Source organism: Panthera pardus, unplaced genomic scaffold (genome assembly GCF_024362965.1).
Source record: "Panthera pardus isolate Hobbes unplaced genomic scaffold, ASM2436296v1 HiC_scaffold_10, whole genome shotgun sequence".
NCBI classification, from domain to species: domain Eukaryota; kingdom Metazoa; phylum Chordata; class Mammalia; order Carnivora; family Felidae; genus Panthera; species Panthera pardus.
The window spans coordinates 3,300,825-3,326,952 of record NW_026526655.1 but is presented as its reverse complement, the minus strand read 5'-3'; the positions used below and the strand labels follow the sequence as shown (position 1 = coordinate 3,326,952).

Sequence of the window (26,128 nt, the reverse complement as noted above, 5' to 3'; positions counted from 1 at the left end):
TGAAAAATCGCCCCGTAGGGGTGCCTGGGTGGCTCAATCAGTTACACGTCCAACAACTTTGGCTCAGGTCATGATCTCACGGTTCACAGGTTCAAGCCCTGCGTCAGGCTCTGTGCTGCCACCTCGGAGCCTGGAGCCTGCTTCGAGTCTCTGTCTTCCTCCCGCTGCCCTTCCAACACTCACGCTTTGTCTCTCTTTTCTCTCTCAAAAAAAAGTAACATTTAAAAAAAGTAAAATAAAAAAGAAAAGAAAAATCGCCCTGTAGAGCAAAGAAAGTTAAACAGAGCCCCGACTTAAGATGACTGGTATCCTGTCTGTGGACTTTTTATTCCGATGTGTTAGGTTAATTTTCAACTCTCCTTAGCCTGTTCTGCTACATAAAAACAGCCCCACCATAAAAACTAGCCAAGAGGAAAAGGTTGGTGGTGTTCTTTAAGAAGTCGGAGTACTCTAAGGGCGCCTGGGTGGCTCAGTCAGTTAAGCATCTGATTTCCACTCAGGTCGTGATCTCACTGTTCTGAGTTCGAGCCCCGCGTCGGGCTCCGTGCTGACAGCTCAGAGCCAGGAGCCTGCTTTGGATTCTGTGTCTCCCTCTCTCTCTGCCCCTCCCCTGCTCACGCTCTGTCTCTCTCTCTTTCTCCCTCTCTCAAAAATAAAATAAACATTTAAAAAAATTTTTTTTTAAAGAGATCAAAGTACTTTTCACCATAGAGGCGTCCATGAGCTCTGTGGATTGGAGAATTCGTTCTAGGAATATACTCCCCACGGCAGAATTCCACTACAACAGAAGGGGTGGGTGTTCCACGGAGCTGTTGAAGGGGGAGTTTTTCCTGCACGGCCGTGGAAAGCTAGGACAGAAATGGTGACAATGAGGGGTGCATTTGCCCTCCCGCCCTTCACGGCCCTCTGCTCTGGGCTGCACACCGCGCTGGAAAACGAGAAGGCCAGAAGGAAGAACTCGCATGGGGAAGGATGTATTTCACAAGCAGCAGTGGAAAGCCAGAGGGTTCATACATGTAATATATTTTACTTTATTTGTTAGTAAAGGAAAAGGCATCAAAAATTGATTGATGTTAGCCTTTCTTGTTACATTAATTTTTCCCAGGAATGAGTTTCTAAGCAGATAGGAAAGGCATCTGAGTCCTTGATACACGTTTCCATATCAGAAAATCCTGTCAGTGGGGAAAGGGATTAGATTAGATTAGATTGAGTAAAATTCCTGCCTATCAACTTTATTTCAGAAATGTTTTAATGTTACTCACAGAGTTTTCTAATTTATTTTTTTTATATTTATTTTTGAGAGAGAGAGAGAGAGGCAAGTGAGGGAGGGGCAGAGAGAGAGGGAGACACAGAATCCGAAACAGGCTCCAGGCTCCGAGCTGTCAGCACAGAGCCCGACGCGGGGGTCAAACCCACGAACCGTGAGATCATGACTGAGCCGAAATCAGACGCTTAACTGACTGAGCCCCTCAGGTGCCCCAAGGTTTGAAATTTAAAGTTGAGGGATGTCTACATACCCTTTTGTTTCATTTAGAAACTTCAAGTTGACTTGGTATTGAGTTGTAACAAAAGTAAATACATAGTTTTATAGTCAGGATGGCGTGAACCTGGGTTTGTAACCTGTCTGGAAATCCCTTTCTTTATTCTTCATTAATGTCTAGCTGCGGAATACCTGCCAACCGGTCTCCCGATGCCCGACCCCGTGAGCAAGGCTCCTGTTCCTCCTGGGTGCTGGGTCCCTCCCACAGGCGCTCACTCAGCCATCCTGTCGGCACACGGTTCAGGCACTCGGGATACTCATTTTAATCCGGTCTAACCCTCCCAGTGGCCTTATAAAGTATGTATTTCTAGGCACATTTTTAACAGCTGAGGAAGCGGAGTGTCAGTGGATTAAGCAACCAGCTTAAGGTCACATGATAGAGCATTAATTTGGAATTCAGACTCACCTCCACGACCCCCTGGCGTCTCCTTCCAGTTTTACCAGTTCTGTGGACTGCTTTCCTTCCTCCTTGTTTTTAATTTTTTTTAACGTTTATTTATTTTTGAGGGTGAGAACACACCAGCAGGGGAAAGGCAGAGAGAGAAGGAGACAGAGAATCCCAAGCAGGCTCTGAGCTGTCAGCACAAAGCCCAGCACGGGGCTCGATCCCATGAACCATGAGATCGTGACCTGAGCCGCTCAACCGAAGGAGCCCCACCCCTCACCCCACTGTTTTCCTTTTTCTATCTCGAGAGCTGGTCGGGCCTCTGACATGTAACAGCTCTTGTCTTAAACCAGCAGAAACATCCTTATAGAATGAGAGCAATTCGAGATAGGCCAGGCTTTGGCTGGTGGAACGTGGGTGCAGAGGTGAGGAGAGAAGGGAGGTGGGGTCCCAATCATTCTCTTTTCTAGAGGACAAATTAGGAAATCATGAAATGCATCCTCAGGTTTCATTCTGAAAAATAAAGTTGGAAGACAGGATGAATGAAAAGCTAAGACAGAGGGGCGCCTGGGTGGCTCAGTTGGTCGAGCATCCAACTTCGACTCAGGTCATAATCTTGCAGTTCACGGGTTCAAGCCCCGTGTCCGTCTCTGTGCTGACAGCTCAGAGCCTGGAGCCTGTTTCAGATTCTGTGTCTCCCTCTCTCTCTGCCCCTCCCCTGCTCCCGCGCTCTCTGTCAAAAATAAACACACATTAAAAAAAGAAAGAGAAGCTAATCAGAGAATCTACCCCCATGAGAAACATTTTTTCCATGATGAACTTTTGCACCGAATTATAGATTGAGCAGAAGCTATTTCTGAATCTTCTGAATGCAACTTCGTACCGGGCCATGACTTTCAAGGACTTAACCCTGTGAACCAACACCTGAAAACTAGTTGACATGGGCCAAGGCATTACCCCACTTGCCCGTGGCATTCAGGCCGCTGGAAAACTGGGACTCCCGCGGCACCACCGTAACACGGGAAACAGGAAAACTGCGGAGGAAAAGCAGCCGTGGACCCGTGGCCACGTGCTTCACCCCGCGGGAAGGGCTGGGCATTGCCTGCAATCCTACAGTGACCTGTACTGACAAGTAACAGTGACTTGGGCAGGTGTGATTAGCTTGAGTGTCCGATCCCCCCCGAGTTGCGGCAGAGCAGATCAGAAGCACGGAAGCATCTAGGGGCACGCTAAGGTTTGTGTTGTCCTGGGCCTGTCATTCGTTCGCTCCACGAAGGAAGCCCAGTTTACAGCCCAGCTAATGCTTCCCTGCTGATGTGTCCCTGCGTCTTCATTCGTATACTGATGTCAGTTTTCTTCTTTTCTTCATTGAAACAGACAAATGGTTATGATGGAGAATCATATGGATCCCAGTCCCTGAATAGAAGATCTGGCAGGGTTAGTATAGAAAATGTGCATGACACAAAATTCAACCAGGTTGCTGCAGCGGTTTAAAGAAAATATTGCTACATTTAGCTTCCTCGTGTTTTTGTTTTTTTCCCGTGTGATAAAGGGTCTCTCCCCACCCCCACCCCCGGCCAAGCACGTGAATGAGTGGAAACTAATGGTTTTCAGCTGGGAAACATTCTTAGAAAGTGGGTCTTCCGGACATTCTAAGTCTCAATGCAAGAGGCGGATGTTAAAAAGAATCTCTTCAGCTTAGAAATATGTAGGATCAAATACTCACTCCGTCATTATTTTGTTGCCCTGGGTGTACACGCAGAATGCGTATAGTAAGTGTATTCAGCTTTCACGTATACCTCCCATCTGACATTCTCTCCCTCCGTGCCCACCTCTCCCTGGTCATTTTAAGGACACGCATGTTCGAGTCCGTGTTCCCCTGGACGCTGACCATGGAATGCTCCCAGGGCAGGGGTCAGAGACCGCAGAAGGGGCAGGGTCATGAACGTTCTGTGGCGGGAGAAAGGAGAAGAGGGACCGACAGCAGGAGACAAGTGGGGAGGCCTTTGGATCTATCTAGCAGGGAGGTCACAGGGGACTTCACAAGGTCACAAACTGCATATATTCTAATGAAGTTGCATGACCCACTTGCAGACCCGTTGTACATTAAATTATCTAAAATCTTCCTAGTCCTACATTTGCTTTACTTTTCATCTTATAGTAAATTTTACTAGTTGTATTATTAGTGTTTCTTCTCATTTATCTTACTTGTATTAAGATATATCCTATCTGCACTTGAATTCTGTTTTCAGGTGTCAGAGGGGTTTCCCAGTCCCACTGTAGCTTTCTGAAACTGGCTGATGAGTTTAGCCTCTCATCCTCTTAAGGATTGCATACACCTCTGTTTCATCTAAACTCTCCTCATTCCAGACTAAAAAAACCCTCCCCTTTTAAAGGCCGTGTCTTCCTATTTATGTTTTTTATGTTGACGGCCTTTGGATTTCCTCCAGTTCTGTTATGTTTTCCTTTAAGGTAAGGCCGCCGTCTGGGGATGGAAGCAGGCAGCACACCATTCTGTCCTCGTGTGGTGGGGACAGCTGTGTCTCCTGTGCACTGATTGGAGCTGGCTGTACAGGACAGGCTGCAGGACTCTGCTGGCCCCAGACTGCTCATTGGGGTTATGTTGACTAATTAGCAACTTCTTCCCCCAGAGGCATAGTTTTCACCATAATCCTAAAGAATCATCGCTTAGAGCTGGCAGTTCCTTGAGAAGTTCCATCATCCACTCTTTCTACCCAATGCCACCTTCTTCTCTAGAGTACCCCGGTCAGTACGAGGTAGCATCAGTGAGCTATGTGCCATCCGTATGTCCATATTTCTTAATCTTTGACGTTTACGTTGAAACAGTAAGCTTTAACAGTAAGCTAAACAGTAAGTTAAAAAAGTTAAACCTTTTGATTTGGTTTAGGATTTGAGCAATGCCTCTAGAAATCAAATGCAAAAGAGCTTGTTGGTAAAATTGCTCACCGCAGAGTAAAACGGGACATAAAATTGATTTCATAAACAGTGAGGAAACGGAACAATTGAAGAACCAAATAGCGTATGTGCACGCCGCGAGTTCTGTGGGAAGGTCCCAGGGCGAGGATGGGCTTGGAGAAAAGACTGGAAGGGAGGGAGGCATTTCACAGATGCCAGCAGCACACGTCCGTGGGGAGGAGTAAAATAGCCAGACTGACCACAAGGGTTTGGAAGCACCTCTTTCTTCCGTGAAGGAATTGAAAGTCTACGTAGAAGAATGACCTTGACCGTATCGATGAGCATCTTACGCCTTGTGTGTAACATGCATACATACTGCCTCCCCATGCAGACTCTGACCTTTATAAGGTATATGCCAAGTCCCCGGAGACCGCTGCGGGTCTGGGGGGTGGCTCTCAGCTACATGGGTGCAGCTCGCTCAGGCTGCAGCCACCTCCCTGCAAATTCGGCTGAGCTGAGCCATCAGCTGTGTCAGGCCCAGGAAAGATGGAAAATATTGCACCAGACATCATCTTCGTTACCTAACGAAGTACGTAATAAGGAAAGTCCCCGGTGGGAAGTTACAGGCGGCTCATCAGGAGATTGAGTTGAGTAAGTAATTACGAGTAATTTGAGAGCTGAAATATTGTGAAAACCAGTACGAGTTAAACCATAAGACATCGCGGGGATGGAAACACCAAAATACAAAATACAGCTGAGGACCTCTGGTTGTTGAGAAGTTCTGCCGTAGCCGAGTGTCTTGATTCTTAAGCTACATTGGTATTTCTGGGGCACTGATACCGGTGTGACTTTATACACTGGTGATTTTATATTTGCCTTTTGGCCAGGACAGGTGGTGCTTTGGGGGACAGTGAGGAAGTGCTCACCACTTACAATGTCTTCTTTGGTTCTCAGAATTCCAGCTACAGCAGCAGCGGTGAGGGCAGATTCTCTACTTTGTCATCAGCCAGAGAGGAGACGTTGGTTGGTTTTCATTTAAATCTTTTCACATCCTCTATTCAAAAACCACAGGTTTTGTAGCATGCAGTGTTGTGTGTGAATTCAGTTCTCTTTTCATTTTTCACGCCTGTTTTACTAATCTTCATTTGGGTGGATGCTGAGGTCAGGTTGGGGGCACTAATTGACATGATGTATTTTATGCAGGCTTAGCCCACTGTCTTGCATTCGAATCCCTATTTGCATTCAGCTGGGTACAAGGAAAGAAAGTATTCATGTGGGTGTTTGTAGTCAGAAGTAGTCAAAAGGCGGGGGGGGGGGGGGGGGGGGGGAAGAAAACCTTATCATTCTTTCCTTGAGAGTTCCTGAAAACAGAATTACTTTGTAGGGTGCATGTAAACTTTGTGGCAGTTTCTCAGGGACAGACTGGACTAGGGATGAAAACCACATCAAATCCAAATTCAGATGTCTACACAGTAGAGTTCCTTCCCACACTTTAAGGACATGCATCGATCTCGATGGGCGCAAAGATTTCTAAATTATGTGAGAGCCCTAATAGAGAAGGTTGGTTTGTTTTCCATCAGGCCCATGCTCACTGAGCAAACACTAGGGAACCTAGTGTAGGCAGGACTATCACAGAAAGATCACACAGGTAACGCGTGAGATAGGTGGGTACTGTGGAAGCATTTACTTCTAGAACAGAAGGCAGACCCAGCTACCAGATACGCTGGTGCAGCATAAATGGGACAATAGGGAGAAAGGAGTGTCGCAACAAAGGATGTGAACTGAACCTCGAAGAGTACGTGGGGAAAAAATAAATAGAAACTAAGGAGCTAAAGCCGGTAGTTCCTGGTCCTTCTCCCCTGTCCTGCCTCATCCCCTGCCCCCTTTCGTTCCTGCTGCAGGGGGCTCCAGACACGGCTGGCCTTTCCATTCCCCCATCAGCTTGCTGGTCTACTTTCCAAACTCCACGGTTGCCTTTCAGCCCCATATGTTAATAAGAACTCCACCCTTTCTTCCCCCAGTAGGTGAATTTTGACTGAAAACAAGATCAGCTGTAATCACCAAAGTATTGGTGGGTTTCGCCATCTTGAATTTTTTGTGTATTGTGTGAATTTCAGTGGGAGATTTTGCTGTTTCCAAAGAGCACCTCGTCGTCCAGAAAACTTGACTTCCTCGTCACTTTCTGAGCTGAGAAACTTGCTCTGAAGTAGACGATGGTGTTAGGTAGCTAATATGTGGGTGTGAATCATTCACCCCAGTTCAGCACGTCTCCAACTCACTTAAATTCGTTTAAGAGAAATAACCCACATTGGAGTCAAAATTAGAGCCGATCCATTCAAAACGTTAAACGTCAGAACTTTCCTGAGGCCACATGTCCCACCCTTGTTCTGCCCGAGGTCTTACTGTACTCACCGACCGGCAGAATCTTCTGGTAATTACCGTGTTCTGTAGGTATTATATCTATTCCTGCAAAACACATGGGCATGTTTCATTTTAGTTAAATCTAAAACAGAAAGATATTAAGGTAGCACGGAGTGTTGAAGACTCCTCTAAATGACTTCTCCAGTCTTCCAGATTTGTCAGACCTACACCCTGGCATGGCGGCCACAGCCGTGGACGCCTTCTCCCCCTTGGCACTTTCCACGTCCCACAGAGGGGTTGACAAGATGGCCTCTACACACGGTGTCCTCTCAACCATTCTCTCAATATTTGTGTCAGACGTTAGAACATTTCCCCCCTGGTCCGTCCCCCCACCCCACCTCCAGAGTTCCACTTGCCTGCCCCTCAGGTCAGGTGGTACAGCTTATGCAAGACATGGGAATGTTAGGCACAAGTTATGGGACCTTGAGGGGATGGCAGGATATCTCCAGGTGCCATCAGGCTACTTGAATGGAGCCACTTCATCTTCAAGGACTGTCCCGTGCTTGTACAATTAGTAGAATACTGCCAAGATGACTGGCTTCTTCTTCAAGGAGCCTTCCGTTTGGATAAAGCATTTTATTTGGGGAAACAATTTGTATGGTAGCATTCCCCGGAGACGTTGCATAGACTGTTGGTCTCAGAATTAGACCCCTGAATTAGACCCCACCTTCTGTGAATCCTGAACACATACGCATTGTGTAAATAGCTAACTAAGAAAGCCAGGTCAGAGGTCCTGTCCAGTGAAATATCTTGTTACATAAAGGCTGATACCTCTGCCAATCCTTAGTTTTGAATTTTTCCATCCGAACTTTAAAACTCAGAGCTCAAATTACAAAGACCTCTCAAACCCCTATGGTGTGGCTGTCGGTTAAAACGTAATGAAATGTAGTTTTGCCTGTTTGTTGATTCAGAACTCCTGGTTTGGTCCCGTGTCCTAGTTTTGTCAATTAACCGGACCGTCTTTATTTCCTTCTGATCGTCCTCCTTTCTCCCTCCTCCGTAAGTGCATGCCCTTAACCGATTTTGTCGTAGAAGGTAGCTGTGTGCGGATACGCCATACCATTGTACCTTTGAGGTGAAATGAAGCTGTGAGCCCTTCTCCCCTCCTTCGCATTTTCTCTGACTACAGGGACTCTCCTGCTCGGACCTCGGGCTTCCCAGGGGCGGCCTTGCTCTCCTGTCTACCCAGAGCGGAAATCAGGTCTGTCCTCCTCCTTGTCACCCGCTTCCCTTCCTCTTTGCTTCTGTGGGGTCACTTCACTCTCCGATCAAATGTACGAAGATACTTCAACCTCTTCCATGTCAAGTCCAGAGAGCAGAGTTTAGCAGGTGTTTTATTTGGCTTGACTAACTTGCTGAGACTTTTGTCAGCGTTGTAAGACATTATCAAAATCATTTAGGACCTTATATAGAAAAAGGAGCCTCTATTAAGTGTGTATTTCCAAAAGCTCAGGCCCAAAGAATTGGTCTCTTGGGGCTCTCTCCTCCTTTTCCAGCAATTGTTCCCCATTTGGGGTTTCATGTGTTTCTTTAAAAATATTTTTCTCCTGTAAATGTGTCCAGGAAGCAATTTGGAAGCCTTTGTGCCTAATCTGGTTCCTCCATCTTTGAGAAGTGGGAGAACAGCCCTATTTCTTTGGCTCAGTCTCCCCTCTGTTTCCTGGTTTGTTTTGTTTTGTTTTGTTTTCACAAGGCGGGTGGGCGGGTCAGGCCCTGGGCTGTAGGTACAGGAGCCCAGTTGTCTATACAAGGAACTCAGCATCAGAGCCCCGCACTCCTCCTCCCGCAGAGGTTGAACCATATCTCCTTGCATTGCTGTCTCCCCTGCCTTGCTGAGTGATTCATCCTGGGTCCCGCACATTCCCTGACCGTCTTGGTGGCCCTGCACTGCGGGCTTACGTGGCCTCTGCTTGTAAATGAGTCATGATCCTATTCTGGAACTCAGGGTCTGGCCGAGCCAGGAGCTGCCCTTTCACTGGGGCACATGCCCGCACAGGCGCGGCTCAGCCCGGGTTGGGATATGGGTGTGGGTGTGGGCTCCCCGTTACAGGGACGTGCCAGCCCTGGCCGGCTGGAGCAGTCTTAACAGCTCCTGTTGGCTCCTGGAGACCGGGACTGGGATCATTTGATGGAAATAGAAGCGCTGTGTCCGCAGCTCTCTTCCTGTGTGGAAATTGATGTATTAACACCCTGGAGTGCTTTATTAACCTGGGATTTTGAGTTGTGGGGTTTGGTTGCTGCTGGTGACATTTTCACCTTGTCACCATTCGCTCTCACTCCCTGACTCTTTCCTCCAGGAATGCCTGAAAAGAAATGGCTAGAAAATAGTCCTATTTCAGAGATCCTGGGGACGTTTACTATTTTAAAGTTGGATTTGTGTCTCTGTGATTTACTGAAAACCCTACGTCGACTTTTTTCTTTCCTTCTGTTGTACGATAGTTCAGCTGTCGTGATTACTGAAAGCATCATGATTATCTTGTCACTGTTATTTGTTGCTGTTTTCCAAGGCTTTTAAAACCTGCCTTTCGCTCTCGTTCTGCAGCCCTCCTATCTCTACAGTGCTGCCCAGCCTCCTGCAAGTTACCGGGTGCGTGTGCTGCCTGCCCCAGTCCCCTGACCTGCTGCCCCCCCCCCATCTGCCACCCCCCGCCCCCTTCCCCATCCCTCCCCTGACCTGCCCCTGCCCCATCCCCCCACCCCCACCCCTGCACAATCCTCTGACCTGCCCTCCACCCCCATCCCCTTCCCCCCCCACAATCCCCTGACCTGCCCCCCCACCTCCATCCCCCTTCCCCTACAGAGGCCTCTGACCTGCCACCCCTGCCCCCAGCTTCCTTCCCCCCCAATAGTCCTCTGACCCTCACCCGCCCCCAACCCTTCTTACCCGGCCACAGTCCCCTCACCTGCCCCAACCCCCCTTTCCCCCCATACTCCCCTGACCTGCCTGTGCCCCCATCCCCTTCCCCCTCCCCTCCCCCCCTGCACAATCCTCTGACCTGCCCTCCCCCCCATCCCCTTTCCCCGCCACAGCCCCCTGACCTGCCCCCGCCCCATCCCCCAACTTATCCGGGCCCCACTGGCCCCTCGGGGCCAGGGGCCAAGGGCATCTCACACCTGCTCTGGGAGTGTGGCTGCGCGTGTCTGCAGGTCACCACCTGAGAGCTCCCCCTTTACAAGAAGCCTGTAGGACCGGTGATGTCTGTCAGTCCCCTTTGGCTGGATCTGGGGTTCTTTCTCCCCGCAGCTGACAGTAGCTGTCATACTGTCTCAGGCTCCGGGAAGACACGTGCTCGCATAGGATTATTAGCCAGGAATGGAGCAAAGGCATCATTTACTTTGCTGGCAGAAAGAAAGATGGCTTTTGATTTGTTTGGTAACCTCAACTGATGTTAACCCATTGCGCTCTATGACTTTGTAAATTTCCAGTTTTAAATACAAGGCACTTCCCCCTTGCAGGAAACCCTCACTAAACAAAGTAGTTCTGCTGTATTGCTAATAAGTTTCTGAATTTCCATCAGAATTCACCCCTAAGAATTAGCATATATAACTGGCTGAACAAACCAGCCATGTCCTCAAGGAGAGATAGGGGAATCCAAGCTCCTTTCAGCCGGGCAAAGTTCGGTGTGGCCATGCACAGTCCTGTAAACCCCCATTGGCCTTCAGTGCCTAATTACGTGAGATTTCCAGGTTAATCAAGTATTGTTTTCTAGTTAGCAATTTGCAAAGAACTACAAAATACTGAACTGACGTTATCATACTGCTGTATCCCGAAGTTTCTTCATACCAGCGCAATTTTCTGCACGTCAGGCGTGAGGATGTCATGACAGAATTCGGGATATTTGAATTATCTGCTCACTTTAAATCTGGATTAACAGGTTTTTCCTTAGCAAGGAACGATTTTCAGAATGAGGCGTTTCAAGGAGCTACTGGGGGGTTGCACTGCATGCCAGTGAACAGCAACTGGTTTCTCTCTTAGATTTTTGCATGACCCTGTTGCATACAGCTTTGGCCTCTGTGGGCGGTTGAAGGCCTCCCCTGCTTGTTTTCCATCGTGATTTGTTCCGAACGTGTTCTTCTCTCGGGTCAGACCTCCTTAGCTTCCCTTTTCCTGTGTTCTGGGCACCGGTGGAGAGGGAAGGGCTCCCTGACCTGACGGTCTGTTTTTGTCACAGGCATCTGTGTTCGATGACATCGGTCCCGGCGGGACACGGCGGGGTAGCGCCTGCGGTTCCTATGCTGTAAGGCATTTTCTGTGGTTTCCGAATTTTCTCCCGTGTGCTGCATGACCCTGACTGGCTTACCGGGCACAGTCCCAACCCCTGGAGATTACTAACCAGAGTTACAGGGAGGAAACACTATCTCATCTCAATTTCCCATCATAGTGAGGCTGGGTCATGGATGATGTGAATGGCGAAGCCTTTGGTTGGCGGGTTAGTGTCCTCACACGTTAGTTTACATTGAGTTCAAGGGAGAAGACCCACCTCAACTGAGTTTCATCCGCTGTTTTCCTTGCAACACGCTGACAGTACTAAGTAGTGAGGTGCCCTTAAAATAATAAAAGGAAGAAGAGGGGAGTTGCACAGGCTGCAAATTATTTTCGCCTCTGGATACTTGAGGAAGATGAACAGATTTATTAGAGACTTGGGATGTTACACGTACATAATTTCCTTTTATTTTGCTGTCTTTCCACCTCTTCAAAGGATTTGAAATGACAGACTTGGCTATCACATAAGGGTGTAGCTAGTCGTGCAGGAACTACTTGTTGAATGAAAAAAACGAGTGAATAAATGAATGAAAGAGGGAAGCAAAATAGAAAAAATGGAGTCAGTCTGTGGAAGGGGGAAACCAGGGGGCCCATCCTGAGGGGCAGCGGAAACTGAATGGCAACTGACCATATGGGTCCTTCTGCCTGCCAGGGCTCCCCCTCCGGTCCTGTGAAAATGTACCCAGGCCCCATGTGAAATATAATGGCTTGCTAACCACTGCTTGAAAGTACTTTTATAATGTTGCTTTCGGTGTTAATGGGCTACTTAAGTGGTTAAATAATCCAATTTATGGTTTACTATATTTCATGAGTATTCAGAAATTCTTACAAAGCCAGTCAAACCTACAGGCTTCTCTAGAATGTAATTTTTATAAATATCGAAACCCAATAATTAATTGACGTAGCATTGGTTTTTGTTGACATTTAATTAACCATTTTATATTGCATAACATTTTATTCTTTTTAAGATTTATTTTGAGAGAGAGATGGAGAGAGAGAGAGCAGAGTGGGGGAAGGGGGGGGGAGAGAGAGAGAGAGAGAGAGAATCCCAAGCCCTGTCAGCACAGAACCTGAGATCATGACCTGAGCCGAAATCAAGAGTCAGACACTCAACCGACTGAGCCACCCAGATGCCCTTATTACATAACATTTTAAATGGGGTGGAGCCCACTGTATTAAGTCTTTTTCTCAGTTCTTAAACATGTCTGTAGGCCATTAAGAAGCTCACAGATCATGCCTAATGCGTGCATTAGCTCTGGCCTGCATATGATGGATAAAGTGCAACGAAATGGTTTTCTTTTATCAGAAAAGAGACAACATACTAATTCTTCAAGAGAATGAAACTTGTCGCGAGCCCTGGGTAGTTTTCCTGCGAACGAAGTAGAACTTCGGATCAGGCAGGATGTGTGTCCCATCCACTCTCCTTCTATATGGCCTCTGCAGGTGGACTTTTAGACCAGCCGCCCCTCCCCCATTCTTACCGGGGCGTCGCTGAGCACTCTTACTTGTGTGCTTTCTGCCTCCTGTAGGAACCACCTGGGAGCCATGGGGTTCGGGAAGTTTAAGGAAGTGAAAGGTCTTCTTGTCCTGACAGCACAAATGTCTAAAATCTAGCCACGTGTCCCTGGCATCAAACCATGCCGAAGAAGTCAGAGGGAACAAAAACAAATTCTTTCTGCGCTTATCACTGCACTCCCACGCAGAAAGAGCCCCACGTGAATTTGTTGAATTCAATTGGACAGATTGGACCCTGGGGTTGAAAATCCCTCACATCCTGTCCTGCAAGGCAGGGTGGAGCGGGGGGGACCCTGTGTTTTGACCTGAGTCCAGGCTGGCCCCCCCCCCCCCCCCCCGCCTGCACAGGGTGGTCCTGATCCCGCTCTGGGACGCTGGTCCCCACCTCCAGAGCATCCAGCTTCTGTTAGCCTCCCCAGGAAGGGTTAGGGTTAGGGTTAGGGTTAGGGTGCATGTTTGCAATTAAATGACTTAATTACAGTTTAACAACTAAATGACTGGCTCACTTTCAAGTACCATTGTTTTGCCTGAAAACCTTTCTATTTTATACCTTCCTCAACATCCGTAAGGGGTGTGTGTGTGAGGTGGGGGAAGGACTCGTGGCCGTGAGTGAACTGGCGGGAGTTAATTTGACACGCTGGGGGGCAGTCATCACCACCAGTGCGCTCTGAGCCAGGAGCGTGCAAGTTGCTTGTAGCAGAAAGTGAAGTCGGGGAAGAGAGTGATGTCCATACTCCTTGGCACCTCTGTGTGGCCAGTGTCCTTACGATTCCATGTCCCCGGTCACAGGCTGATTAGCTTTTCCAAGGTCCCATGGCCAGTAAGAGATGAGGCCTGGACAGGATCTTTATAATTTACATCAGCCCCGCATCAGCCCCACTGGCTCTCAGACACCAGCTGCTCAGAAGGTGGCACCTGGACCCGGGTGATACTGACCTGAAACTTACTTTTCCCTGTGAGATCAGGTCAGTTGACTTGAGAGCCGGTTTTGACTAGGCGTTTGGAAAAACGTGGGCCAGCAAAAAGCCCGGTCAACCACAACCTGTCCTATCTCTGCATGGTGAACCGGGACACGAATGACCTAGAACGCAGTAGGATTTGTCTCTAGGACAGTTTTCCTCTGGCTTGTGACCGTGAACCCAAAAGCAAAATTCTTCTGCCTTAAAGCACCGACCTTGGGTATTTTCTTTTATGTTGACCAATAAAGCAGAAGGTGAGACTAGGAATGGTGGTGAGTTTCTTGTGAATGCCAAATGTGGTAGTGATTGTTGCATAGGGTGTACGTATGGCTGTATTTTCTGTGCACCTGTAAGCGTAAGTATACAATAGATACTAATGGGGTAAAGAAGCGAGAAGGACGATGGGGTAGGGTGGGTCTGGCTGCTTATAGTCTGAAGTTGGTTTTGTTCATTCAACAAGTATTGCTTAAATGCACCCTGTGCCTGGCCTCATCCCGTCCCTGCAGGGAATTCAGGGAATAGACAAAGACCCTGTCCTCAGGGGATTACATTCTGGTGGAAAGATGTGCAAGCTGAAAGGTGGTATTTAAGATGAGAATCACGAGCACCTCTGAAGTTCTGTGCCTAGAGCACAGCAGTAGGGAGAAGGCCTGCACGTCCCCGGGGGGCCGTGTGGGCAGGGCAGAGAACAGTCCGCTCCCGCCGGGGTGCACGGTGTCCCGGGGGGCTGGATGGAGGGGCTCACCGCTGGGCTGTGCAGGTCTCTGGGACGACGTCCCTCAGGCCACGCCACAGACCGCTGGATGACTGCGGTCCTCAGTCATGTGCGTGTTCGAATGCTGCCTCCCGGCTCCCTCTCCCCTCCCACCTCGCTCGAGAGGCAAGTAAGACTTGAAAACACAAGAACAAAAACACATGGCACCGTGTCTAGGGCTGGAACAAAGGTGAATAAAAATCGAAGGTAAGAGGGAGAAGCTTCCAGATCGGCTACTTGCTGTGTTTTCCTTTCCCGGAAGAGAGAAAGTGCAGGCGGACAGACACCTTCATTCAGGCCACCAGACCAGGCAGTCTGGGCCATGCCTTGATTTGGTATTGACCCTAAATCTTACTTTGTTTTCACTTGGAATGAGAGAGAAAGCAAACTTTTCCCCTGCTAAAAAAGCCAAGCACCCCGTCCGGCTGTCACTTTCTGTGCTCGAGTGGAAGGACTCATGTTCTCAAACACACAGACCTGTCTGCGCGGACGAGGTGGCTTTCTGTGCGTAAAGCAGGCGTGACTCCACAGCCGACTTGAACGGACGCTTTGTGTTACTTTCTTCTCGCTCCCCAGGAATTCTGTGTCCTTTTGATACTAGGACTAATTTTTTTTTTTTTCTGTTCCTCGCGGGCCTTTATTTGAAGCTTGGAGACACAGCTTTCCTTTTCACGGGGAGCCTGGTGTCCGTGCTCACCCCTGTCTTTTCCGCACTGCACGTGGCTGACCTCTACTAACGGGCCGCTGGTGGGGGCCTCCGCTGTCGCTGATCCCTGCTGACCCTGTCCCTTTGTTTCTGTCTGCGTCCCAACGGCGGGCTGCACGGGCAGCCTTCGGAGCGCGGCGGCCACCTCAACTCCAGCTCCCGAGCCTCCTCCAGAGCCAGCTCGGCGCGGGCCAGCCCAGTGGTGAGTGTGCGTCCTGTCCTGTCCTGCTCGGCCACCATCCTGCTCGTCCCTTCTCCTCCTCCCCTCTGCTCTCTACCTCGCTGTCCTGCAGAAGGGACCCTCTGCCTCCAAAAACCTAAACCCAGCATAAAGTGGAAGGGCTTTCCTAAGATTTATTTCAGGTCTAAGCAGAGACACAATTGGGAAAAATGCTCCCAAATTTGGAATATTACTATTCCGTGATACCAGAATTGCATTGCTAAATATCTAAAGTTAGCGGTTATCAAGAAGTTAACGGTGCTCGGGGCTGGGGTCTTCCTGGGAAGGAGGGAAACTTTGTCCAGTGAGGGGAAATGTAGCCAGGCGTACTAACGTGTTGTTTTTTTATGAGTGAAGAGTTGGAAGGATTGGCTTTTAATATTGTGTTTGTGATGTCGTCTGTTACCGGACCCAGATAGTTTTTAAAATCAAGTATCGCCTAGAAGGGTCGTGGTGTTCCTAGCTCTGCCCCGCCCCCCCAGTTGCTCAGTATCGAAAAACTGCAGGGGCACCCGGGTGGCTCAGTCGGTTGAGCGTTTGACTTCGGCTCAGGTCATGATCTCGCAGTTCACGAGTCCAAGCCCCGCGTCAGGCTCTGTGCTGACAATCCTGTACTGACAGAGGATTCTGTGTCTCCCTCTCTCTCTGCTCTTCCCCTGCTCATGCTCTGTCTCTCTCTCTCTCTCTCTCTCTCTCTCTCTCTCTCCCTCTCTCTCTCAAAAAATAAACATTAAAAAAATTTTTAGAAAAGAAAGAAAACTACAGAGCTGCCCTCCTGTTCCTCACCATCTAGTCCCCAGCCTTTCAGTGTCCTTGTTACGTATTTTTCCCAGGGTCTTTGCAATTTCAGACGTTTGGTACGAGGCCGCCACGCAGTCTCTTTATAGGAAGGCCGTGCAGGGCAGTAGCTCGGAGGACATCTGGGAAGTGGGCAGGCACAGAGTCCGGTGGGCAGGAGCTGGGGCTGTGTGGCATGCGTGCCCGCCCCACACGGTAAGGATTGCCACATCAGAGGACGGTGGCACCCTCCGTGATAAACCCCGGCTGTAAGAAGGCAAAAGGGGCAAAGTGGGTCCCTTGCTCTGCTCCCCACTTAGGGAGAAGCTTGAACGTGGTTCTTAACTCAGTTACACAACACCACGATTAGATGTGTTGACGCCTAAAATTCAGGAAGCGTTCCTGCTAATCAGAGAAGAGGCCGTGGGGCTGAGATCTCCCGCTTGCACAGACGTGCCGCTGGGCACTGGTTTCACGCAAATACAGATCCCAGCTTCTTCTGGGGAAGCGAGTAAAGGGATGCCTGGGAGCCGAGCGCGTGCGGTCGAGGATGAGGACACAAGAGACGGACCAAAGGGACGAGGATTCTAGCAGGAGAGCCTGCTTCTTTGTGGAAATGAAGACTCCCCACTCCGCGTCGACACAGGTGCCTGTACCTGCCTCTGCACACGCTTCGCACGCCCCCCTGAGCCCCCCTCGCGGCCTTTTGAGCACCCCCATCCTGGAGAGGGGTCCTGAGGAGAATAGGAGAAGCCACGGCCTGAATGAAAGCTCAGGTGCTCGCAGGGGGGTGTGGGGGCCAGACGCCCCCACAAGGACCAGTTGCAGGAACAGGAAGATCGTCGTCGTTCAAGGTCACGTAGCTTCGGTTTTTAAAATCGGGCAGGTTGCTTTTTATGGGTCGTCCGTGAGTGACCCAAGAACAGTTTTTCTGAACTAGGGAATCCCTGCTCACTGAGGTCACGGTGCGCCACCCTCTACGTCCACTCTTCGTGGTGTCCTTCGTGGCCTGGGGTAGCACAGCAGATACAGGCTCAGCCACGCGCAGCCTTAGAACCCCTGGGAATAAAACGTTCCCACGATAAACTTAGCGGAAAGTCACTCTTCCTTAGGCACGATACCCTCGCACGCTCGCTCACCCTTTGGAAACCAATGAAAGTGTTTGCAGTTGGCAGAAGGTGGCTGTGGCCCGGCTTGCGAAGGATCCCGGGCTCCCTTCGCACAACGCTGGGGCGACCACTGGGACGCATGGAGCTGTAAATGCCACGGTTATTTGACTTCTTCAACATCATGAAGTCACAGAATAACGGGGCTCTATCTAGTCCCTTTGACTGAGGAGACTGGGATTAGATACAAATTTCTGTGCCATGTGCTTCCCATGTTTGTGAAAAACTTTACCCACGTACAATGGGTTTAGTGGGTCACCGTAACCAGAGAGGTGGGCGTTAAACGTGCCCCTGGGACCTGGTGACCAGCGATGGACAGCCTCCCTGTGACCTAGCTGCGCCCAGACTCGGAGCCCGCGCCCTCGGGAGCCTCTCCAAGCGCCATTGACGGGGAAAAGCCACGGGAACAGAGGCTGTGAGGGCCCCCCCGACTCTAAAGCGCTCCCTCGTCTTAATTCTGTGTGTTGTTTACAGCCAAGGAAATGTAACTGTCCTTACCCGTGGCTTCCCTGAGCTCCGAAGGAAAGGTGGGCAGAAGAGCTCACAGTGTGGGAAGCTGAGCTAACTTCCCAGTTCGTTACAAACACATAAACCCTCCTTTCCCTTCCCTGAGTGAAGTGCTCATTCACAAAGGTCAGCGGATCATCACCCTGTTGACGCGTTGAACGAGCAAAGGTCAGCATCTCGCAGACTGTGTGCGATGGGCCATTCTCCAGCTCCATCTGGGCGCCCAAAGAACCAGGGACTGGTCACTTGCGTCCCTGCTGTTGCCGGTCGGTGGCCCCTGATCCATGGCCTGATGACTCATCAGGAATGTGGTGGGGGGGGAGGGGAGGCGGGGGATGTGAGGGAGGACAGGGGACAGGAGTCTCTCTGGGAAGGAGATAGGATGGGGAGGGGAGGAAGGGACAATTCTAGAAGGCTGGGTGTGGAAGAAAGCCTGGTGCACCAGGGGATGGGGGAGGGGGCACTCTTAAAGAGGAAAAGTAACCAGAATGGAGGAAGTGATAGCTTGTCCCACTTGAAGAAAAGAAAGGTGCCTCGGCATCCAAAGACATCGCCCACCACTTGGTCCTCTTGGCCTTGTAGGAAGGCAGAGAGGGCGCCCGCCCGGTCTCAGGACATCTGTCTTTGACCTTACTCTCATTTTCCCCATTCTATACATGAGCTATATGTTCTCCAGCAAGTCTGGGGTCTTCCCCTTGAGGAAGCTATTGAGTACCTGGAATGTTCTAGGCACAGGGCTACAGTGTTGAGCAGACACACCTTTCCCAGCCCTCACGGATGCATTGACTGGAGGAGACAGGCCGGCAGCAAACGGCACACATACAGTGTGAAACTCCTGGGGACAGACGCAGGAAGCTTTCCGAGTTGGAACCAGGAGGCTTGGTACTCCCGGCCTGGAGCCCACGCAAGCAGAGGGCCTCAGCTGGTGCAGCCCGCACATCTGTGTCGTCGGGGTCCCGGAATCCTTCCAGGAACCCAGGGAAAGCTGCCCAGGTTCTAAAGCATCCATCAGAAATGTCTGAGCGGAGCCCCGGTTCATGTCCCCCTGTGTGCATGTAGAGAAAACACGATCGATGGAGCTTGGAGCTTGCAGCCGGTTTGAGCTAGAAAAACAAGACTGTAGTGACTCCTCCTCTGCATTGTATGAAGAGGCGGGGGCGGGGACCAGGTGGAAAAAGAGGTCATGCGTTGTGAATACAGGAGTTCAAGGAGAAGTCATTCAGGAGAACGTAATGATTGCATGAAAAGCGGAAATCTCCACGCTAATGGAAGGCTTTACTGCTTATTTATATTTGAAGGAAAACTACCCTGAACGTGGGTGTTTTCTGAGCAGTGTTCACGAGTGTCCCTTTGTTTGTCAAGAGGGACCGTGTGCTGACGTTGCTGTTGTGGTCCTGTTTCCCATCTGGGCTCTAGGGCTGCCCGGCTGGGGGGTCGGGGACACCATGGGGAAAGTTCCATTGTGCCTGGCCCCTCTGCTAGAGCCCGTCCGTGCCCACACGTTGTGGTCTGTCTCGAGGAAGCCGGGCAGTCCAGGTCGGGACAGGGAAGGCCTCGGCAGACGTCCCGTTTGAGCGAGCCTTGCTGGTATGCTCGTATAGACGCGATGCTGGAAGCTTGGAACTAATAAAACATTTAACGTGCTACCGTGAGCACTTGTGTGTGAGAGGGAAGAGTTGCCATGATTGAAAATTCAACAGAAGTTTTTCAGAAGTGACCGTTTCTAGTAGACTTCAGAAGAGGCCTCTGTGTATGCTCAGTGGTGATTGTAAAATCCTGGCACGCACGTTTCATAAATCTGTTGCTGTGAACGTTTCACGCTGACCTGAAGTGTTTAGAACTGCTCGGCACGGGGGAGTAACGGGGTGCCGGCCTCCCGGAGGCTGCCCTGACTCAGGGAGGCCCTGCGGCTCGTCCCGGGCCCCAGGCTTGCGTGCACCCCGGTGCCTTGGCAGTGGGTGCGCCCGACAGCATCTCCTGGGTCCCTCTCTGCTCCGTGTCCACACCGTGGCGCCCCCCCACACCGCGTCTGGCGGCGGCTAGGACAGTGTTCACGTTTTTCAATTCTGTTTCTTTCTCTACGTATTATTTTCAGAGGTAAAGTGCAGTGTTTTTGTCAAAATCGAACCCACGGCCCCCCAGGTGACTTGGCTGTCCCTTTGTCTAGGGGAAGGTGAGGAGGGCTGTATGAAGTGAGTGCAGGTGCCCGCGGCTCCAGGACCTGCCCCACTCAGCTCTGTCCAGGCTGCCATCTGGTGGCAGCTGAGGGGACTGCGACGGCTCCTGCCTCGGTGGCGCTTTCCGTGGGCTCCGTGTACTTCTATTTCAGGAGGGCTGGCAAACACACGTGTCCTTTGTCACTCAGAAACACAAAGCGGCACCCACCCTAACATGCCCACGAGAGGTGGGACGCCACGGTGAAGGGGAGACTGGCTTCCTTTTTTCCTCGCTTGGTCTCTACTCTAGACGCATCCGAAATTTCCACGTTCTGAGTTCATCATGTGTTTCGAACAAAGGCTTTTTTAAAACTATTTTCGAACTTTTTTTAAACTAAAGAGCCAGCTGTGGTCCTAGGTGTTTTGTCTCATTTGATGTCTTGCAAATTACAAAAATAACGTTTACGTGGACGGTATCAGGTGAAACGGCACAGAACAAAGCTGTGTTAAAGAAAGACCCCCACGCCCCGGTGCACGTTCTCTCTCCTCTTTATTACAGGAAATACTAAAAACCGCGGGGCCTTCTTTTATAGGCGCAGATATTACTGTGGGTGAACAGGATTTCTGGTGTCTCGTGTATACGTATGATATTTATCTGTTGCTGGTGAGTGGTCGGAAGGGATTCTACACAAACCACAGAGCAAAAAGGCAGCAGACTTTTCAGCGGTGGCTCGACAGTCTGTTAAACTGGGCTTCGTATTCGACCAGCAGTTAAATTACCCTCCTTACCTTCATTAAAATTCGTTCTGCAGACCACCTGATTCTAGGGAATGAAGGCGTCGGGCCCGGGAGACTTAATAAACTGATTCCCCTGCAGACCAGTCGCTATATAGTCCGCTTTTCTTGAGTGATTTGAAGTTTTCAGGAAGATTTTTATTCCCAAGGGGAGAGGAGAGCCACACTTGAAATGCTAGATCATCGTAACTCAGCACATCGGCCCAGGGCTCTGTGGGGCTCTGCCAGGGACGGGGAGACAGAACGGTCCTGAGCAAAGACCACCCCGGGATATCCGCAGTAGGCTGACGTGGCATCTGTATCTGCAAACATAATAATCGTAGGTGTACGTGTTTACACACACCAAACACGCATACCAACAAACGGCAGGTGCTGTGGCACACAGCTGGACAGTGTGTACCCGGCCACATCAAGGAAAAGGGCACATGGGGTGGAGATTGCCTGGAAGGCTCCCGTGAGACACACAGGCTCGCACTGGCCCTGGGAGCGCCGCCGGCTGTGGCCAAGTGGAAAGGAGAGGCCTGTGGGCAGGGGGAGGACTGGAGTCCCAAAGGCCCCCGCCCCCACCCACGGGGCTCGCTTAACAAACTGGGAGTGAGGCCAGTCTGCTCTTTGGTCCATCCCCCTGGCCTGAGGATTGACCTCTTTGCTCACGTTTCCTCTCCTACTCTCACGACAGCAAGGAGACCAGCAAGATGAAAGTAGAAGGTTCTCGCTAAAGACCCAAGGGTGGGCCTGGTGGGGGGACCAGATGTGGTCGCTTCAAGACCCCGGGGCTGAACTTGGATCTGTTGAGCAGGAGACCCTTGAGCTTGGCTGAGCTGAGAGCTGGTTCCAGAAACTACCTGTTTTTGGATTGACCGAGTATTCTGTAGGATTCCGTGGCAGCCTCTTGGTTGTCTGGTTCTCTCTTATATTTGCTGTGTCATTTTACTGTTGGCTTTAGGTGTCCTGCCCTCGGAGAGAAGGGTGAAGGCGTGAGGGGTTTGCAGGAGAGAAGGTGGCTATTAGTGAGCCTTGCCGGCGGGGGACGGGATGGTGAGGCCATGGGCATCCGGCCCCGTGTGGGCCCAGGGTGGGCACAAGCCAGGGATCATTCGTCCTTACGAGAGATCGCTGCCTTTATTGAGCCGCCCCTGTGCCCTCAGGCTCTCCTGTGCACAGCTTCGTGGTGGGCTGTTTACATGTCCACGAGCCACCCTGCCGTGGCCTCCGACCCAGCTCTGTCGGGATTCCTCAGCCTGAGTTCGGACGGTCTGTGGTGTAAGCATACAGGGTATCTGCAGAGCCCCTGATCGCCATCCCGCCTACTGAGTCAGAGCCGTGGCCCGCGCTCGTCACGTGCACCTGCGGTCGGCTCCTGGAGGTCAAATTTGGGAACATCTGAGCTGCAGGAAGGAGGATCGGAGACGTGAGGGGAAAGGCATGGTTCGTTGTCAGCTTCCCCCAGAGGTTTGGACACAAGCGAGCCCCAGGTTCTCTCACCCACCGTGACCTTCCCAGTGCGCTCGCGGCAAGGAGCTCTCAGCGTGCACAAAAATGAAAACAGTCGCCCTTTGTTGGACGCTCCGCAAAGAAGGAAGTAGGAGCGGTGCCAGCCTCGGCCTGCTGACCCTGAGATACCCTTGAGGTACAGGGTCTCCCTTGGGGGTGATGCCCTGGGTCCCACTGAGACAGGATCCTGCCTGAGGAAGGGGCAGAGCGACCTCAGGGACGTGTGTAAACGGGAGACACGTAAAAGCCAAATTTGGAGGGGAGGGGGTCTCACTTTTCACCTGGCAGATTTTCCTGTACCTTCACCCCCCTCCGCCAGCTCCCCACATCTGGGCATCAGTCCCGAGACGGTTAAACCAGAGTCTTCATGGGGACTCTGTTACTCATGGGAAGTAGGAAAACTTCCAACCAGTTCCGCTGCTTCCTCTCGCTTGGGAGACCCGGGCAGCGGGAGTCAAAACGAGGACTCTGGTCGCGTCTTCCAGCCCCAGAGGCTCCTGGTCCTGCTCTCCCTCTGTAACCATAGTAATGTGGGGGGTGGTGAACAAGCTGGGCGCCTGTCATCCTCTCCCACATCGGGGACCGGCACGCACAACTGTGGAATCTGTGAAGGAAGCCTGTCCAGTTCATGAACGGATCCCTGATGACGAGGCTTTCTGCGGTCAGCGTGGGTGTCCTTTAGCTGTTGTGTCCGCCTGGAAATTAAGATCGGTGAAAAACCACACAGTGAAGTTCGAGCTGGCCCACCAAGCTGCCCACGAGCCCCCGCCGTGCCCGCACCGCCTGGCAGAATCATCTCCGCGGGTGCTCGTTGGCAAAGTAGTTTTTAAATCACAAAGGAAGCTGATGTTTTATTGTTACCCGCGTGCCCCTTAAATCCCCGTTACCCGCTCAGTGATCTTAAGTGTTTAGTATTTGTCCACTTTCCTCCACAGGTTGAAGAGAGACCAGACAAAGATTTCACTGAGAAGGTAAGGAATTTCCGTAAGCCGTTATGTGGTGTCGTTGCTGAACGACGAGGGGCCCGACACGCGTGGGTGAAATTAACAAGAAAACGTGTCGGTTCATCTTTGATTAAGACTGTGTGTGGCCCACCAGCCGGCATCACAGCCATGAGGGGTCCCCAGGACTCACTTGTAGCGCATGTGTTAAACCCCACAGAGCGGCAAAGGCATCCACCGTGGGCCCGACCATAGAGCGTAAGGTTAATCCAGGCCAATTCCCAGGCACCCACGAGGCCCCTCAAAGTGAACCTCTCTTTATCGCTTTCTGTGAGCCACGGATGATTTTCCGATTGAAAACTGAACTCAAGTGAAAGTACCATAACAGTAGACTCGAGAGCAATGTTGGTTTCGTCCGAAATCACATTCGATCCTTGCAACCTTGCAGGGGTCTCGGAGCCTGCCCGGCCTGTCGGCAGCCACACTGGCCTCCCTGGGCGGGACTTCCTCCCGGAGGGGAAGCGGGGACACATCCATCTCCATCGACACGGAGGCATCCATTAGGGAGATCAAGGTAAGGCTGCCTACCTACTTATGACCTAGAGGAACCTTTTGTGAAAATCAGCCTTCAAGTCTATATCCGTAAAGTTCCAGATCTTTCTTCTTGCTCCGGTCTCCCCTACCTGCCGTAAACACATGTTCTAGGCACCCGCAGGAAGCCACACCTGCCTGCCCCCCCCCCCAGCAGGGCAGACAGATGCCTGTGCTGTCCGCACTCCCTCAGCTCCCTGGACACACCCTGGTGGGGGCCCTCGCCACACCGCACTGCGGTGCTCGGCCTCTCCTGCAGACACTCAGTCTCCATATTTTAGAATGTGTTGGACACCAGATCACTCACTGCTCCCAACAACCCCACTTTCCCCTTTCAGTGTCCCCCATTCTCCGCCTAGAAGGTGCCCCTCTTTTCTATTTGTAATACGCATAACATGCTTTCAATAGATCTCATCGTTATACCTTGGTACTTTTTTTTTCCCTTCCACTGGAACATAAACATTTTTCTCTGCTGCATCCTTACCACTCAGTGCGAGGCCACCGTGAGTGTGTGAGAGAGAAGTGCAGTGCTGTTGGTTAAGGTAAATAGGAAGCCCAAGGTACTGGCACTCGCGTCCTCTGGAGAGCGGAGGCCAGAGGGGGAAACGTAAAGGATCAGAATTGGCTTCGCTGATAGAAGAACTTTCTAATAATTAAAACTGGTTAGGGGGTGCCTGGGCGGCTCAGTCAGTTAAGCGTCCAGCTCTTGACTTCAGCTGACCATGATCTCATGGTTTGTGGGTTTGAGCCCCGCATCAGGCTCTGCGCTGACAGCACGGAGTCTGCTTGGGATTCTCTCCCTCCCTCCCTCCCTCCCTCCCTCCCTCCTCTGCTTGTGCATGCTCTCTCTCTCAAAATGAGTAAATTAACTTAAAAAAATAAATAAAATGTGCAAAATTATAGTAATATAGGCCTAAATTTTGTAAAATTTTGTGAAAATATCATGTGAGAGACACCTCAATTTTGATCTTTGTAGTTTTGAAATTTATTTTATTTTCCTTTCGCACTTAAGAGGAAAAAAAATGGAAAATCACTTGCTCAGATTCCCTGAATGAAGGAAACTCCCCAGAAATAGAAAAGATTTAGAGAACCACTTCTCTTTTTTTTTATTTTTTTTTAATGTTTATTTTTTTTTGAGAGAGAGGGAGAGAGAGAGAGAGAGTGTGAGCAGGAGAGGGGTAGAGAGAGAAGGAGACACAGAATCGGAAGCAGGCTCCAGGCTCCGAGTTGTCAGCCCAGAGCCCGACGCGGGGCTCTCGCACCTGTGAACCGTGAGATCATGACCTGAGCGGAAGTCGGACGCTTAACCAAGACTGAGCCACCCCGGCGCCCAAGAACCGCTGCTCTTTCTTCGTGGTCGTGCCCCCTTTTTCCCTTGATATGATTTGCCTCTTTCGCCAATTCCTAGGAACTGAATGAGTTGAAGGACCAGATTCAGGACGTAGAAGGCAAATACATGCAGGGGTTGAAAGAGCTGAAGGTACCCGTTCGTGGAAGTGTGGGCTTATGGTATTAACCCAGCTTAACCTTCGGAAATCCCAAAGACCTTCCGACTGCATGCCTCTTCCCGGGAGCCTCCGGGCTGCAGAATTCCAAGCGGCAGGGACGCCGGCGTGGGCTCGCACCACGTGCATTTTGAGCGTTCTCCCAAATGCAGCTTTTGAGCCAAGACCTGAATGCCATAACCCTCAGTAGAAAAACTAACACGCTTCCTGATGCACGCTTTGTACTCACTCCGTTCCCCCCGGCGTAAGCCCAGTTCTTCCCACAGAAGTGGGCCGTCCGCTTGCAGGAGGGTGTCTGGGTCTCCTTCACGTTCCGCAGCCCTAACATACAAAGAGCGCTCCCTCCCTTTGCTTCTCAGAACATCTGATGTCTGCCGATGAGGCGTTCCGTACCGCCGTGCTTTTGAAACATCCAAGTTATTTGCGTGCTGTAGAATTTCCCTAGTTGAAGCAGTGTCTGAATGGGCACCATCTTGGATTTGAGTAAATACACCCCACTTTTAGAATGTGAAATTA

At 50.7% G+C, this 26,128-nt stretch overlaps 1 protein-coding gene across 50 annotated transcripts in view; it reads left to right on the top strand.

The window, feature by feature from the left end:
• The window catches only part of LRRFIP1 (LRR binding FLII interacting protein 1), a 139,689-nt gene that overhangs the window by 88,977 nt on the left and 24,584 nt on the right, over positions 1 to 26,128 (top strand). For 16 of the 50 annotated variants that reach the window (XM_053903263.1, XM_053903245.1, XM_053903165.1 and 13 more), the window contains 9 exons: positions 3,303 to 3,362; positions 5,796 to 5,864; positions 8,392 to 8,463; positions 9,805 to 9,849; positions 11,435 to 11,500; positions 15,585 to 15,662; positions 23,511 to 23,546; positions 23,965 to 24,090; positions 25,516 to 25,587. In XM_053903263.1, coding sequence (XP_053759238.1) covers positions 3,303 to 3,362; positions 5,796 to 5,864; positions 8,392 to 8,463; positions 9,805 to 9,849; positions 11,435 to 11,500; positions 15,585 to 15,662; positions 23,511 to 23,546; positions 23,965 to 24,090; positions 25,516 to 25,587 — 624 coding nt within the window. Of the gene's footprint in view, positions 1 to 664; positions 1,007 to 3,302; positions 3,363 to 5,795; positions 5,865 to 8,391; positions 8,464 to 9,804; positions 9,850 to 11,434; positions 11,501 to 15,584; positions 15,663 to 23,510; positions 23,547 to 23,964; positions 24,091 to 25,515; positions 25,588 to 26,128 lie in introns of those variants that run through there. The other 34 variants (XM_053903284.1, XM_053903256.1, XM_053903224.1 and 31 more) reach the window with 9 other exon arrangements.